The following is a 12,625-nucleotide window of genomic DNA, read 5'->3' as shown; positions in this document are numbered from 1 at the left end:
CACGCCATTCTCCTGCCTCAGCCTCCCAAGTAGCTGGAACTACAGGCGCCCGCCACCACACCGGCTAATGTTTTTGTATTTTTTAGTGGAGACAGGGTTTCACCATGTTAGCCAGGATGGTCTCCATCTCCTGACCTCGTGATCCGCCCGCCTCGGCCTCCCAAAGTGCTGGGATTACCGGCGTGAGCCACCACGCCTGGCCGAGCCATGGTTTTTGAAGTCAGGAACGTACCCCTTGGCATGGGGCTGTTTGGGGGTGGCCTCTGGAGGAGGCATCCGGCAGCCCAGAGCTGCATACACCAGCTATGACTCCCTTTCAGTTCCTAACACGTCAGGGAAGAAAGCCCAGGGAGATTCAGGGTGATCTCAGACACTAACACCTGCCAATCTCTTTGTAACAAAATCCCATCCGGCTGCTGGTGTTCGCAACAGTATCCAGTGGCCATGGGATAACTGGGTACTATTTTCATTGTAACAATGTTTCTGGTGACTTTGAAGGCAGGGCAGAATCTTCTGGGTCTTCCTTAGAGATAGGCGATACTATTAAATTAGTTTCTCAAGTAAATTGGTTTAAGGAAAAGACGGGAGGCAGTCGCATGAAAGTTGTTGTTTCTAGAGAGGGCCTCCCTCTGTCACCCAAGCTGGTATTTAGTGGCGGGATCTTAGCTCACCTGCAACCTCAAACTCCTGGTCACAAGCAACCCTCCTGCCTCAGCCTCCCAAGTAGTTGGGAGTACAGACACGTACTGCCATGCCCGGCTAATTTTTTATTTTTTTTTAGAGGGGGGTCTCTCTTTGTTGCCCAGGTTGGTCTTAAGTTCTGGCTCAAGCGATCCTCCCGCCTTGGCCTCCCAAGGCTGGCTGTGCCCAGCCTACATGAGTGATTAAATCGGGGGCCGAGTGTGGTGGCTCACACCTGTAATCCTAGCACTTTGGGGGGCCAAGGCAAGGCGGATCATTTGAGGTCAGGAGTTCCAGACCAGCCTTGCCCACATGGCGAAACCCATCTCTACTAAAAATACAAAAATTAGCCAGGTGTGGTGGCGTGTACCTGTAACCCCAGCTACTCAGGAGGCTGAAGTGGGAGAATCGCTTGAACCCAGGAAGCGGAGGTTGCAGTGAGCCGAGATTGCCCCACTACACTCCAGCCTGAGTGACAGAGTGAGACTCCATCCATCCATCCATCCATCAATCAATCAATGGGGGGTATTGGGACATGGCAGAGTCATGAGCAAGGAGGGGAGGATTGCGAGGAGACCGTGATCACCCTCCCTGGGGACTGGTGGGTGCAGAGGGGGAGGATGTGCTTGAACAGGAGACCCGCAGGCATCTTGCAGAGAGAATGTGGCCAGATCCATTAAATGCATTTGTGGCCAGGCGCGGAGGCTCATGCATGTAATCCCAGCACTTTGGGAGACTGAGGCGGGTGGATCACCTGAGGTCAGCAGTTCAAGACCAGCCTGACCAATATGGTGAAACCCTGTCTCTACTAAAAATACAAAAAATAGCCGAGCGTGGTGGTGGGCACCTATAATCCCAGCTAATCAGGAGGCTGAGGCAGGAGAATCGATTGAACGTGGGAGGCGGAGGGTGCAATGAGCCGAGATCACACCACTGTACTCCAGCCTGGGTGACAGAGCGAGACTCCGTCTCAAAAAAAAAATTTAAAAAAATAGCAACAACTTTAATACACTCGTTGCTGGCTCAAGGTGTGAGACGGTGGGCCTGGCAGGGGCCCAGGCTGGCAATGGGGCCTGGCAGGGGGACCAGCCATTCTGTCCCTCCCCCGTCACCTACTTTTGGCGGAGTCAGCACGTTGGCGCTGCAGAGCTGACTCCGGCTGTGGCCTGGAAGCCTTTTCCAAGTTTCTGCCCTTGGGGCTGGAGCAAGAGCTCCCACAGGATGCTTTGCTGGCCAGCCAGGGAGATCCAGGTTCAAAGCCCAGCGTTGTGGCTTTTGCTTTCTGGCTTTCCATGTCCCTATATTGGAAATGTGGAGTTTGGATACCCTAACGTGGCTGCCCAGGGAGTGAGAGTGGCTGGGGGACTGTGGCTGCAGATGGCACCTGCTGACCTCTGTGCTATTGGCTAGTACCTCCGGCCTCTGCAAGGCCTCTCAGCCATTGATGTCCTCACTCTTTCATATCTGTATTTTTTATGGAAATTTTTTTGTTATATATATTTTACCACTTTTTCTTTCCTTTTTTTTTTTTTTTTTTGAGACGGAGTCTCGCTCTATCACCCAGGCTGGAGTGCAGTGGCACAATTTCAGCTCACTGCAACCTCTGCCTCTTTCAAGCAGTCCTGCCTCAGCCTCCCAAGTAGCTGGGATTACAGGCATGCACCACCATGCCCGGCTAATTTTGGTATTTTTTGTTGAGATGGGGTCTCACTGTGTTGCCCAGGCTGGTCTCAAAAACCCAGGCTCAAGTCATCTGTCCACCTCGGCCTCCCAAAGTGTTGGGATTACAGGTGTAAGCCACCACACCCACCCCACTTCTTCACTTAGAAAGCATTTATTGAGCACATACTGTGTACTCGACCCTGGCGGTGACCAAGACTGACCTGGCCCCATTCTCCCTGGCAGAGCTGGCCACAGAGTTTTCTGCAGTGATGGAAGTGTGCTGTGTGGGTTTCAATACTCCGACCATGAGCCACACTGGAAATGTGGCTGCTGTGACTTGAGGAGCAGAATTTTAAATTTTGTTTAATTTTTCTTTTTCTTTCTTTCTTTTTTTTTTTTTTTTGAGATGGAGTCTCGCTCTGTTGCCCAGGCTGTAGTGCTGTGGCATGATCTCAGGTCACTGCAGTGTCCACCTCCTGGGTTCTAGCGATTCTCGTGCCTCAGCCTCCCATGTAGCTAAGGCTACTGGTGTGCACTACCACACCCAGCTAATTTTTGTGCTTTTAGTAGAAATGGGGTTTTGCCATGTTGTCCAGGCTGATCTCAAACTCCTGGCATCAAGTAATCCACCCACTTTGGCCTCTCAAAGTGCTGGGATTACAAGCGGGAGCCATGGCACCCGGCCTATTTAATTTTTCTTCATTTAAGTTTAGTGAGTCGCATGTGGCTCATGGTCCTTTCTCTTTTTATTTTATTTTATTTTACTTTATTTTACTTTACTTTACTTTATTTTATTTTATTTTATTTTATTTTATTTTATTTTATTTTAAGGCAGAGTTTCGTTCTTATTGCCCAGGCTGGAGTGCAATGGCGTGATCTCAGCTCACTGCAACCTCCGCCTCCCAGGTTCAAGCGATTCTCCTGCCTCAGCCTCCTGAGTAGCTGGGATTACAGGTACACACCACCATGCCTGGCTAATTTGTGTATTTTTAGTCGAGATGGGGTTTCACCGTGTTGGCCAGGCTGGTCTCAAACTCCTGACCTCAGATGATCCACCCATCTTGGCCTCCCAAAGTGCTAGGATTACAGGCGTGAGCCACCACACCCAGCCACTAGTGGTTCTTGTATTTGATAACTCAGACCCAGACAGTAAGTAAAGACAGAGAATTTCAGGTGACAGTAAAATAATGGGTGATGGGTGCTGCTTGAGCCAGATGGTCAGCCAGGGCATTTCTGAGGAGGTGATCCTTAAGGGAGAATGGAAGGGTGAGAAGAAAAGTGAGAAGAAAATGTAGAGGACAGTGTTCCAGGCAGAGGCATAGCCTGAGGCAGGACCACACTTGGGGTGCTGGAGGAACAGCGAGGAGGCCCATGTAGCTGGAGCAGAGTGAGGGGGAGAGAGGGAGGAATGGAGGGCAGGGAGGAGATGAGGCAGGTCATGCAGGGCCTTGCGGGCCACCAGGAGGACTTGGGCTTTGATCCTCAGGGAGGTGGGAGCCATGGAGGGCTGTGGGCAGAGGAGGGACGGGACCTGACTCGGGTGCTCACCGGCACCATGTAGTGGGTGCTGTGGGGAGGACAGACTGTGGAGGGGGAGGGTGGGAGGCTGGAGATCAGGGCAGAGGTGACTGTGCTGGTCCAAGCAGGCAATAATCGGGCTGGATGGGTTGGGAAGGGAATATGGAGAAAGATGGACAAAGTGAGTAGAAATTTAGGAGAGAAACGTGAGAGTATTTCCAGACCAACAGCATATGGGGTGAGGGAGGAAAAGCAGTAAGGGCCAGCTTCCATGTTCTAGCCTGAGCCCTTGGAAGGACGGAGGTGCCATCAGCAGAGTTGGGGAGGACATGGGAGGAATGGCTTTGCTGGATCCAGCCACGCCTGAAGGTGTCTCAGATTTTCCAGGAAGGGGAAGGTAGCCGGGCTTGTGGGGGCAAACAGGTGAAAAAGGCAGACATGGAGCTGGGGCGTGCCTGTGGTGGGCATCGTGCCCGCTGCGGTGCGGCTGGCGGGTAGACCCGGCGCCAGGGCTGTGATGTGAACATGGGTGAGGCGGGCTCCTGGCTCGTTGGCACCCGCCCATGCCCCGGGTCACGAATGCTGTGCTAGGTAGGAGGCGGGAGCCTTGGGCATGGGCAAGACCAGGGCAGGGAAACCGAGAGGAAGCTGCCCAACCAGTTTCTCTCTGGCTCTCGCAGCCAAGAGTACAGAGTTTGTACCTAAATGAAATGTCTGGGGGTTTTGGTGCCAAATATGAAGGAGGTGGGACAGACAGGCTGGGGGAGGGAGTCCCGCCCCGGTCAAGGGTATGGTTTTATCTGAGGGACCCCCATCAGGGAAGGTTTAAAAGGCTTGAGAGCATCCCAGTGCAGTCACCCCTGCTTTGGAAGTTACTTCAGGAGACGAAGGGACACAGCTGTGTCTAAGGATGTCCCTCGCAGTGTTGTTTATAAGGGACGTAATGGGATAAACAAGTGGGAATTGATTAAATTCTGCGAGCTGGACACTGGAACATGTTCTCCTAATGGTGATCCCCATCGAACGGAGGAAAAGCACGCGTTCGTATGCATAGAAGAAAGACTGGAAGGAGGCCGGGCGCGGTGGCTCACACCTGTAATCCCAACACTTTGGGAGGCCAAGGCGGGCGGATCATGAGGTCAGGAGTTCGAGACCAGTCTGGCCAACATAGTGAAACCCTGTCTCTACTAAAAATACACAAAAAATTAACCGGGCGTGGTGGTGTGCGCCTGTAATCCCAGCTACTCAGGAGGCTAAGGCAGGAGAATCATGTGAACCTGGGAGGCGGAGGTTGCAGCGAGCCGAGATTGTGCCACTGCACTCCAGCCTGGGCGACGGAACGAGACTGTCTCAAAAAAAAAAAAAAAGAACAGAAAGACTGACAGGAAATGGTTAGCCTCAGGGCTATCGTATTTGCTGTTCCTCCTGCCTGCAACTCTGTTGTCATAGGTGTTTGTCTGATTTGCTGTCTTCCTCCAGGTCTAAATGCAATTATCACCACTTCTAAGAGGCTGCTCCCCCAGGGACCCCCCAATTTTTGCAGCCTTGCAGTGTGGTTTATTTATTTATTTTTGGCATCTCTTAGCACTGCCTGGCCTTATGTTATTGACACTTTGTTTTTCTGTGGGTGTCCATCCCCCGTGCAACTTGTCTGTGCCCCCCCACAAGGGCAGGAGTGCTGGTTCCATCATGCTTACCACTGTGTCCTCAGCACAGCACACAGTAGGTGCTCAGTTCATGTACAGGGAAAGAATGAATGAGAACGGCCGAATGAAACAGTTTCTCTAGCCGAGGGATGGATTGTGGGTAACTTTTATTTTCTTCTTTATGCTGATTTTACCTAATTTTCTGCTGCACGCGCCTATTTTATAATTAGAAGAAAAGTTATTTTGAAAAAAATTACCCCCCAACGTCCCAGCTGTGGGAGCTGACGTGATCCAGCCCCGTGTTCCTCCCCAAGGGCAGCCGCCTCCTGGGTGTATACAGAGGACATATCAATGGAACGTTTTTGGAGGGGCTCCGGGGGTCAGCCCTCAAGGGCACGGGGGTGGGGGGGGGGCAATCAGGGAGGGCTTCCTGGAGGTGGCCACCCTTAACCTTTAGGGTGCTCAGGCCAGAAACCCAGAAGTCATCCTTGAGTCCCCTCTTTTCTGTACATCCCCGAACGAGCCGTTTAGAAAATTCTATTGGGTCTGCCTAGAATGTGCCCTTCTCCCCCATCCTCTACCCAGTCCAGCCCCATCATTGCCCACCTTGACCCCAGCCTAGTCATCCCCCCCAGTCTGCCCTGCCCACAGCAGCTGAGGATGTCTGTGAGTACCTGAGTCAAGGTCCATCCTTCCTCTACCCACAGCCCTCCATGGCTCCCACCTTCGTCAGGGTCAAAGCCCAATTCCTCGCGGAGGCCTCTGAGGCCGTGCGCGTCTTGTCCCCATTTCCTCCCTCCCCGCCCCTCCTCTTTGTCTCCCCTTCCTCACTCTGCTACAGCAACACTGGCCTCCTCGTCATTCCTCCAACACACCAGGTGCAGTGCTGCCCCGGGGCCTTTGCATGGGCTGAGCTTTCTGCCTGGAATCCTCTTTTACTTTCTCTCACCTTCTTCTGGTCTTTGTTCGTATGTCACCTCCCCTCTCTCCTATCCTGTATTTATTTTATTTTACATTTTTTTAGAGATAGAGTCTTGCTCTGTCGCCCAGGCTGGACTGCAGTGGCACCATCATAGCTCACTGCAGCCTCAACTTCCTGGCCTCAAACGGTGCTCCCGCCCTCAGCCTCCCAAGTAGCTGGGACCACGGTCATGCACCACCAGGCCCAGCTAATTTTTTAAAGTATTTGTAGAGAAGATGGGCTATATTGCCCAGGCTGGTCTCAAACTCCTGGCCTCAGGCAATCCTCCCACCTCATCCTACAACCCCCAACTCAGTCATCCTCAGAGCCCTTACCACCATCTGACCCACAGTGGATTTTCTTTCTTTTATTTCTCATGTGTCACCCTCATTAGAGCATCCGCACCCTGAGGGCAGGGATCTTTGTCAGTCTTGGTCACTGTGTGTCTAGAATTGTGCCTGGCATAGGTGCTTGGAAATGTTTGTTTAGAAAAGGGTAGGCTGGGCTTAACCTTATTACGGACTCATGTCTGTGATCCCAGCACTTTGGGAGGCTGAGGCAGGAGGATCACTTGAGTCTAGGAGTTCGAGACCAGTCTGGGCAACATGGGGAGATCCCATGTCTACAAAAAAATCCAAAAATTAGCCAGACGTGGTGGCGTGTGCCTGTAGTCCAAGCTCCTCAGGAGGCTGAGCCCAGGAGGTTGAGGCTAGAGTGAGCCATGATGGTGCCACTGCACTCCAGCCTGAGCAACAGAGCGAGACCCTGTCTTGAAAAAAGGGTAGGTGAAGATGCCTGCTTTATGACAAGGGCACACACGGTGTGGCCTTTGGGGGAGAATAAGGTTGGAGGGGCTCTCCTGGGTGAGGCTGGGCCTGATTGTGCAAATGTTTGCTGAGAACCTCCTTTGTACTGTGGACCTGTGCTAGGTGCTGGGGATGCTGGGTGACCAAGACAAACCCTGCTCTGCCTCCCGAGGTCACAGTCTGGTGGGAGAGGCAGACCCGGGACTAGGCGCATTTAGGGCTCTGTGCTGATGGGGCCACCCAGCCAAGGGGGAGGGCACCTGGCCCACCTCCCCCAGCGCCTCGGGGTCGGCTATGTCCTCTGCCAACTGCGGTCACCACTGTGGAATAGGGGCAAGAGTCTGTCTCCACAGAGACATGGACAAGAGGCCCAGAGAGGGCAGGACTGGCTGGGAAGGGGCTGGCAAGCACTTGTCTGCCATCCCCTGAGTCCTGGGCAGCCCAGAGCCAGGCCTGTCTGCCACAGGTCATACAGCCCCGAGCCTCCTGACAGTATGGATTCATTGAGCACCTGTGCAGTGCTTGGCTTATGTGGCAGATGGGGAAACTGTCAGCCCGAGAGGTACGGGTCCTTTCTTGACACACAGGGCATCCCTGGATTCAAACTCGAGTCTGTATGAGCCCCGTGCCTTGCCGCAGATACAAGCAAGGTGCCTACTCTGCTCCTGAGGGCCCGCTGTGTGCCCAGCCGAGTTGGGGAGGTCCCACTGGTTGCTCCTATGCCTACATTGACACAGGGCACCTCCTGTGTGCCTCCGGTGGTGCTGGGGCACCGGGCAGCCTCCCCCATGAAGCAGCTGTGTACCTCGTCGAGGGTGGGGCTGCGTGGGATGATGGGGGACGTCACGGCATCCTGTGTTTAGCACCTACTGTGTGCTCTGTGTCAAAGGGGCAGGCAGGGAGCCTGTGTGCAGACACAGACCACCTACTGTGTGCATGGTGCTTTGTGGACTAGGCCACCTAGTGTTGGAGATGGGGCGGGGGGATTCCATGCTCCATTTTGCAGAGGGGGGAAACTGAGGCATGGTAAGGGAAAGGGGCAGTGTGGGATCCCCCAGTGAGGGAGGCATTTATTGGATGTTTGAAGGAGATGGGAGCCACCCACTGAGGTAGCAGTGGGAGGGCATGGACGGGAGCCGTGGGAGTGGAGTTGTATCTGCTGGGCTCTCACAGCCGCCTGTGTGTCTCCCATCAAAGCCCACGTCCTTTGCCCCGCTGAGTAATGGCTTCTAGAGAGCCGGGCGTCTGTCTCCAGGATGGCCCTGTCCCTAGATAAACCCAAGGGGCTTGAAATTATTCGTGACATATCCTCAGTTCCGGGGGCCCCAGGCCTCCAGCAGCGCTGTGGTGAGAGCTCCGCCTCTGGACCCAAACCCTGGTTCCAATCCCTGCTCTTCCCGGCTGTGGGCAGCCGTTTCTCTCTCTTTCTCGGCTCTGTTCTTTGCAGAATGGGGGTGATGGTGGGGCCTGCCTCCTAGAGCCGTGGCCGGTGGCCTGAGGAAGCACAGCTGATGACAGCTGAGCGCCCAGGACATCCCGTTGGCGTTGGCGTTCGGGCTTCGTCCTCAGCGCGAATGCTGGAAAGAGAGCGTTTTCTCCAGGGATGGGAGCAGACGCGGGAGCCCTTGGGTCTCCATCCCGGCCCCTGCCCCGTTCCCAGACCGCCAGGTCCCGCTGGGCTTCTGCATTCCGGGCCTCTCCGGTGGAGTTTTCAAACCCGCACCCCGGGCGCAGCGCGGGCTCGGATTGGCCGCCCGGACAGGTCTGCCCCTCCCTCTCCCTCTCCCTCCTCCTCTCCCTCTGCTCCGGTGTCACGGGCCTGGCACGGCGGCCCCATCTGTTTCCAATCTGGCCTTGTGCTCTCCGCCCCTTCCTCAGGCTTGTGGCGAGGGTGGGGGCCTCTGCCACGGTGTCCCCCCATTCATTCCCCTGGACCCCCAGCGGGAGGGAAGCCTCTGCTCCCGCGCCTCTCCCCCACTCTCTGGTCTAGGAGGGGGAAGAGGGGACGCCCTCCCCCCCAGCCCACTGGGCCTCCGGTCCCACCCAGACCGGGAGGGGAACTCTGCCCCTTCTCCGACCTCCTGTATTTGGGTGTGTTTGGGGAGCCCTCCGCCGCCCTGTCCGGCATCCAGCCTCCTCATCCGTTGCCATGGCCACGATCAGAGCTGGGGAAGCAGGGAGCAGGGTAGAGGCTCCCCGTGAGACCAGTCTTCGGGAGGGAGGGGTCTTGGGTCGTGCCCTCCCTTGGGCGCCCCTTCGCCCAATGTTTCGTGGACCCCTACGGAGGCTCTCTGCGCCTCCAGATGGGGCTCCCCTCTGGTCCCCCCGCCCCACTTCCGGCCGGGGCCCCGCCCTGCCCCCCCAATCCCCCTCCTCGGGGCCCGTCCCCTGCAGCCACGCCCACTGCAACCCCGCCCCCTACAGCCCCGCCCCTTTCCCCGCCCCCAGGCCGAGCTCCCCAGGCCGAGGCCTCTCCCGAGTCTTCGCTGCGCGCCGCGCTCCGGGTGGACCGAGGGACGCGGGGACCGGCTTCGGCGGGCCCTGTGGAGGCCTCGCGGGGCCCGGGCCCGATCTCGGAGCCGCGGGGTGAGTGCGCCCGGGATCCCCTTTCCACCCCGAGGTCCGGGCCGCGCCGGGCTTTGTCCCTCTCCTCGCGCCCCCTCCAGGCTCCGAGTCCGGGGGACACGGGGGTCCCCACAGCCCAGCGCGGGCCTGACCGGGCCGGCCGCCCTCCAGGGCCAGCTTGGGCCTGCTGCTGCCTGGCACCCCCCCATTCAGGCCCGTCGCTTGCACTTTGGAAAACTCCAGACCGTTATGCTCCGCAGGGTCCCCTCCCCCGCCTGGCCCCCAGCCCGACCTCCTCCCCCCACCCCCTCTCCTCCCCCACCCCCCGGGGGCGGAGCCGGGCGGCAGGGCAGCCTTCGCTGCCAGCCCGGGGGAGCTCTGATTGGGGACTTCGCGGAAGGCGGAGGAGGCAACAGGACCGCAGAGGGGGCAGGTAGCGGTGGGGGGTGCATGGCAGGAATCCCTGCTCTTAGCCACCCCCGAAAATCGCAGGAAGTTTACCTCCATCAATTTGTTTCCGCTCCTCGTGGGCCTGTGGACCCCACGTTGCCTCTGTGCTTTGTTGGGAGTCTTTAAGAAACCGGGGGGCTTGGCCTCAGGGAGGGGCCTGTGGTGTTGTCTTCTGGGACGGTCAGGGCAGCTCGTACCTTTCCTTTACCCATTCCCGTCCCTGGGCTCTAAGCTGTTCCAGGACCCGAGTCCTGAGCTGACGGACTTTGGTGACCCTCCCCAAGGGGCTTCCTGCAGACCCCAGGCTGGCCTCAGCTGTCTGCTCCTTTCAGAGCCTCACCCCCAACCTTTAAGTCTCGGCCAGACCCCCTAGGGTGGATGTGAGGCTGTCCCTGTCTCGGCCTCCATTGCCTGGGGTGGTTGCTGTCTATGGTGTCAGTTTCCACTTCTGAAACCTAGGTGACCCCAGGGATGATGTGGATAAAGTGCCAGGTGGAGCTGGGTATGCAGCAGGCATCCAGTGCATGCAGGGGCTTTGCCACGTTCCTGGGGTGGGAAGAGGGCTTCCATCCAGGGGGTTGACAGACCCACAGTGGGAGCACAGCTGTGATGGGGTAGCCCAGAATGGGTCTTGATCCAACCTGGGGCATCCAGGAGGGCTTCCTGGAGGAGGTGACAACTCAGCTGAGACCTGAGGACAAGTGTGAGGGCTGAGATTTGATGGGGATGCGGAAGGGTGTGCTGGGTGGAAGGAACAGTGTGTGTAAATACCTCTGTGCGAGCCAGGGGCCACAAGTGGGGGGATCAAGGTGGCAAGGGAAGCCTGGCATGGGGTGTTGTGGCGTGATGGGGTCAGCAGAGGCTGAGCTGGCAGCTCTGGAGGCTGAGGTAGCAGTCTGAGTTTTAATACATGTTGATGGGAGTCTTGGAGGATTTTAGAGCAGAGGAGGAACGGGGCTCAGCTTGGAGTGGAGGCATCTCTTGGCTGCAGCTTACAGGATGAACTGACCATGGGCCAGGTAGGGGACCTGCATGGGAAGAGGCTCAGAGGCCTGAGGCAGTATATTCTGAAAACTGCAGGACCTTTCGGGAAGAGGGGGTAGGGAAGAGGATGGATACAGTCACATCAAGAAGGGCCCAGAACACCGAGCACAGGAGCTGGGAGCACAGGAGCTGGGAGCCCCCGTGGGTGTGGGAGCAGAAGCAGGGGTGCCCCCACATCTTGGCGTCTCAAGTTGTTCCATGAAGCCACCATGGGGGACACACTGACGGGGTGATTTTGGCAGCTTGGGCGCCCGGAGGACATGGACCCTGGGCTCAATTGAGAGCCGGGCTCTGGCCTCAAATCCTAACCCAGCCCAGCCCCCTCCTCCATGCAGGACCCTTGGGGAGCCTCGGTTTCCTAATCCGTTAAACAGCATGAAACACAGAGAACATTTAATGGGGCTCAGCACCCCAGGGGCACCTAGTGGACTTTAATGATTTGCCTCTCCAGGGCTGGGCCTGGTTCCCTGTCTGCGCCACCCATCCACTCCTGGCCACCAGGACCCCTGGGGACACTGCCCTGAGCCTTCATGTCGTCCCAGTACAAATCAGTAGTCAATTAAAGCCTAAAGCCAGGTCCCCGGTCTTCAGTTCTGGGAAGGGCCAGCCCCACCCAGCCCCTCCCTGAGCCCATTTCCTGATAGGGAGATAATGGCGCCCTGGGAGGGACAGTGGCTTGGCCAGAGCTGACTTGAGCCCACCGGTGTCCACAGAGCCTGGGCTTGCTGCCCAGGGGGGCCCTCGCTGCCTGCCCCTGCTTGAGTGGTTGTGGGAGTGACCCAGGTGTCCGGGGAGGCTGGAGGCCAGGGTCCAGTCCTGGAAATGACATTCCAGGCCGTGGCCGGGAGAGATGTGGGTGGGGGGTGGATGTGAAGGTGGAGAGGTTGTGCAGGGTCAGGGGTCTTTTCCTGAGTCCCACTGCTGGCATAATCAGCCTCAGCTTCTCCTGCCCTGGGGCCATGGGATGGCCCCTGAGGGTTAGGATTAGGCCCCCAGACTCCCGCCCCAGGACAGGACAGGGTAGACTCTACAGCCGGAGCCGGGGCTGAGAGAGGTACCAGGAGCCTCCTCCGGCCCGAGGAGCCCCCGCCTTGTGCGGGTGACACAGCCTGTTTGCTGCCCGGCCTGGGTCATAATCACCCCTTTATGCTTCCTGGACCGCGTGGGCACACAAAGCCGGCTCCCAGATCGTGTGACCCATGCCCCGGCGCCTGGTTGGAATGAGTGCCCACTCGCCCCCCATTAGCACCGTGGGGGAGCCCCCAGAGGCGGCCAGCGGGCTCTACCAGGCC

At 57.2% G+C, this 12,625-nt stretch overlaps 2 protein-coding genes across 8 annotated transcripts in view; one reads left to right on the top strand and one right to left on the bottom strand.

The window, feature by feature from the left end:
- PTPRS (protein tyrosine phosphatase receptor type S) overlaps positions 1-12,625 on the top strand; it is a 133,213-nt gene that overhangs the window by 37,914 nt on the left and 82,674 nt on the right. The window lies entirely within an intron of this gene.
- LOC134733282 (uncharacterized) lies at positions 8,291-9,582 on the bottom strand. Its single transcript, XM_063622294.1, has 2 exons — positions 9,353-9,582; positions 8,291-8,851 (listed from the first exon to the last, which is right to left on the bottom strand). Exons 1-2 carry the CDS (start codon positions 9,423-9,425, stop codon positions 8,568-8,570), a joined length of 357 nt encoding a protein of 118 aa, XP_063478364.1. The 5' UTR covers positions 9,426-9,582; the 3' UTR covers positions 8,291-8,567.

The sequence above is a fragment of the Symphalangus syndactylus genome, chromosome 17 (assembly GCF_028878055.3).
Source record: "Symphalangus syndactylus isolate Jambi chromosome 17, NHGRI_mSymSyn1-v2.1_pri, whole genome shotgun sequence".
In the NCBI taxonomy this organism is placed as follows: Eukaryota; Metazoa; Chordata; class Mammalia; order Primates; family Hylobatidae; genus Symphalangus; species Symphalangus syndactylus.
The sequence above is the reverse complement of the archived record's forward strand: the minus strand, read 5'-3'. Positions and strand labels throughout refer to the sequence as shown.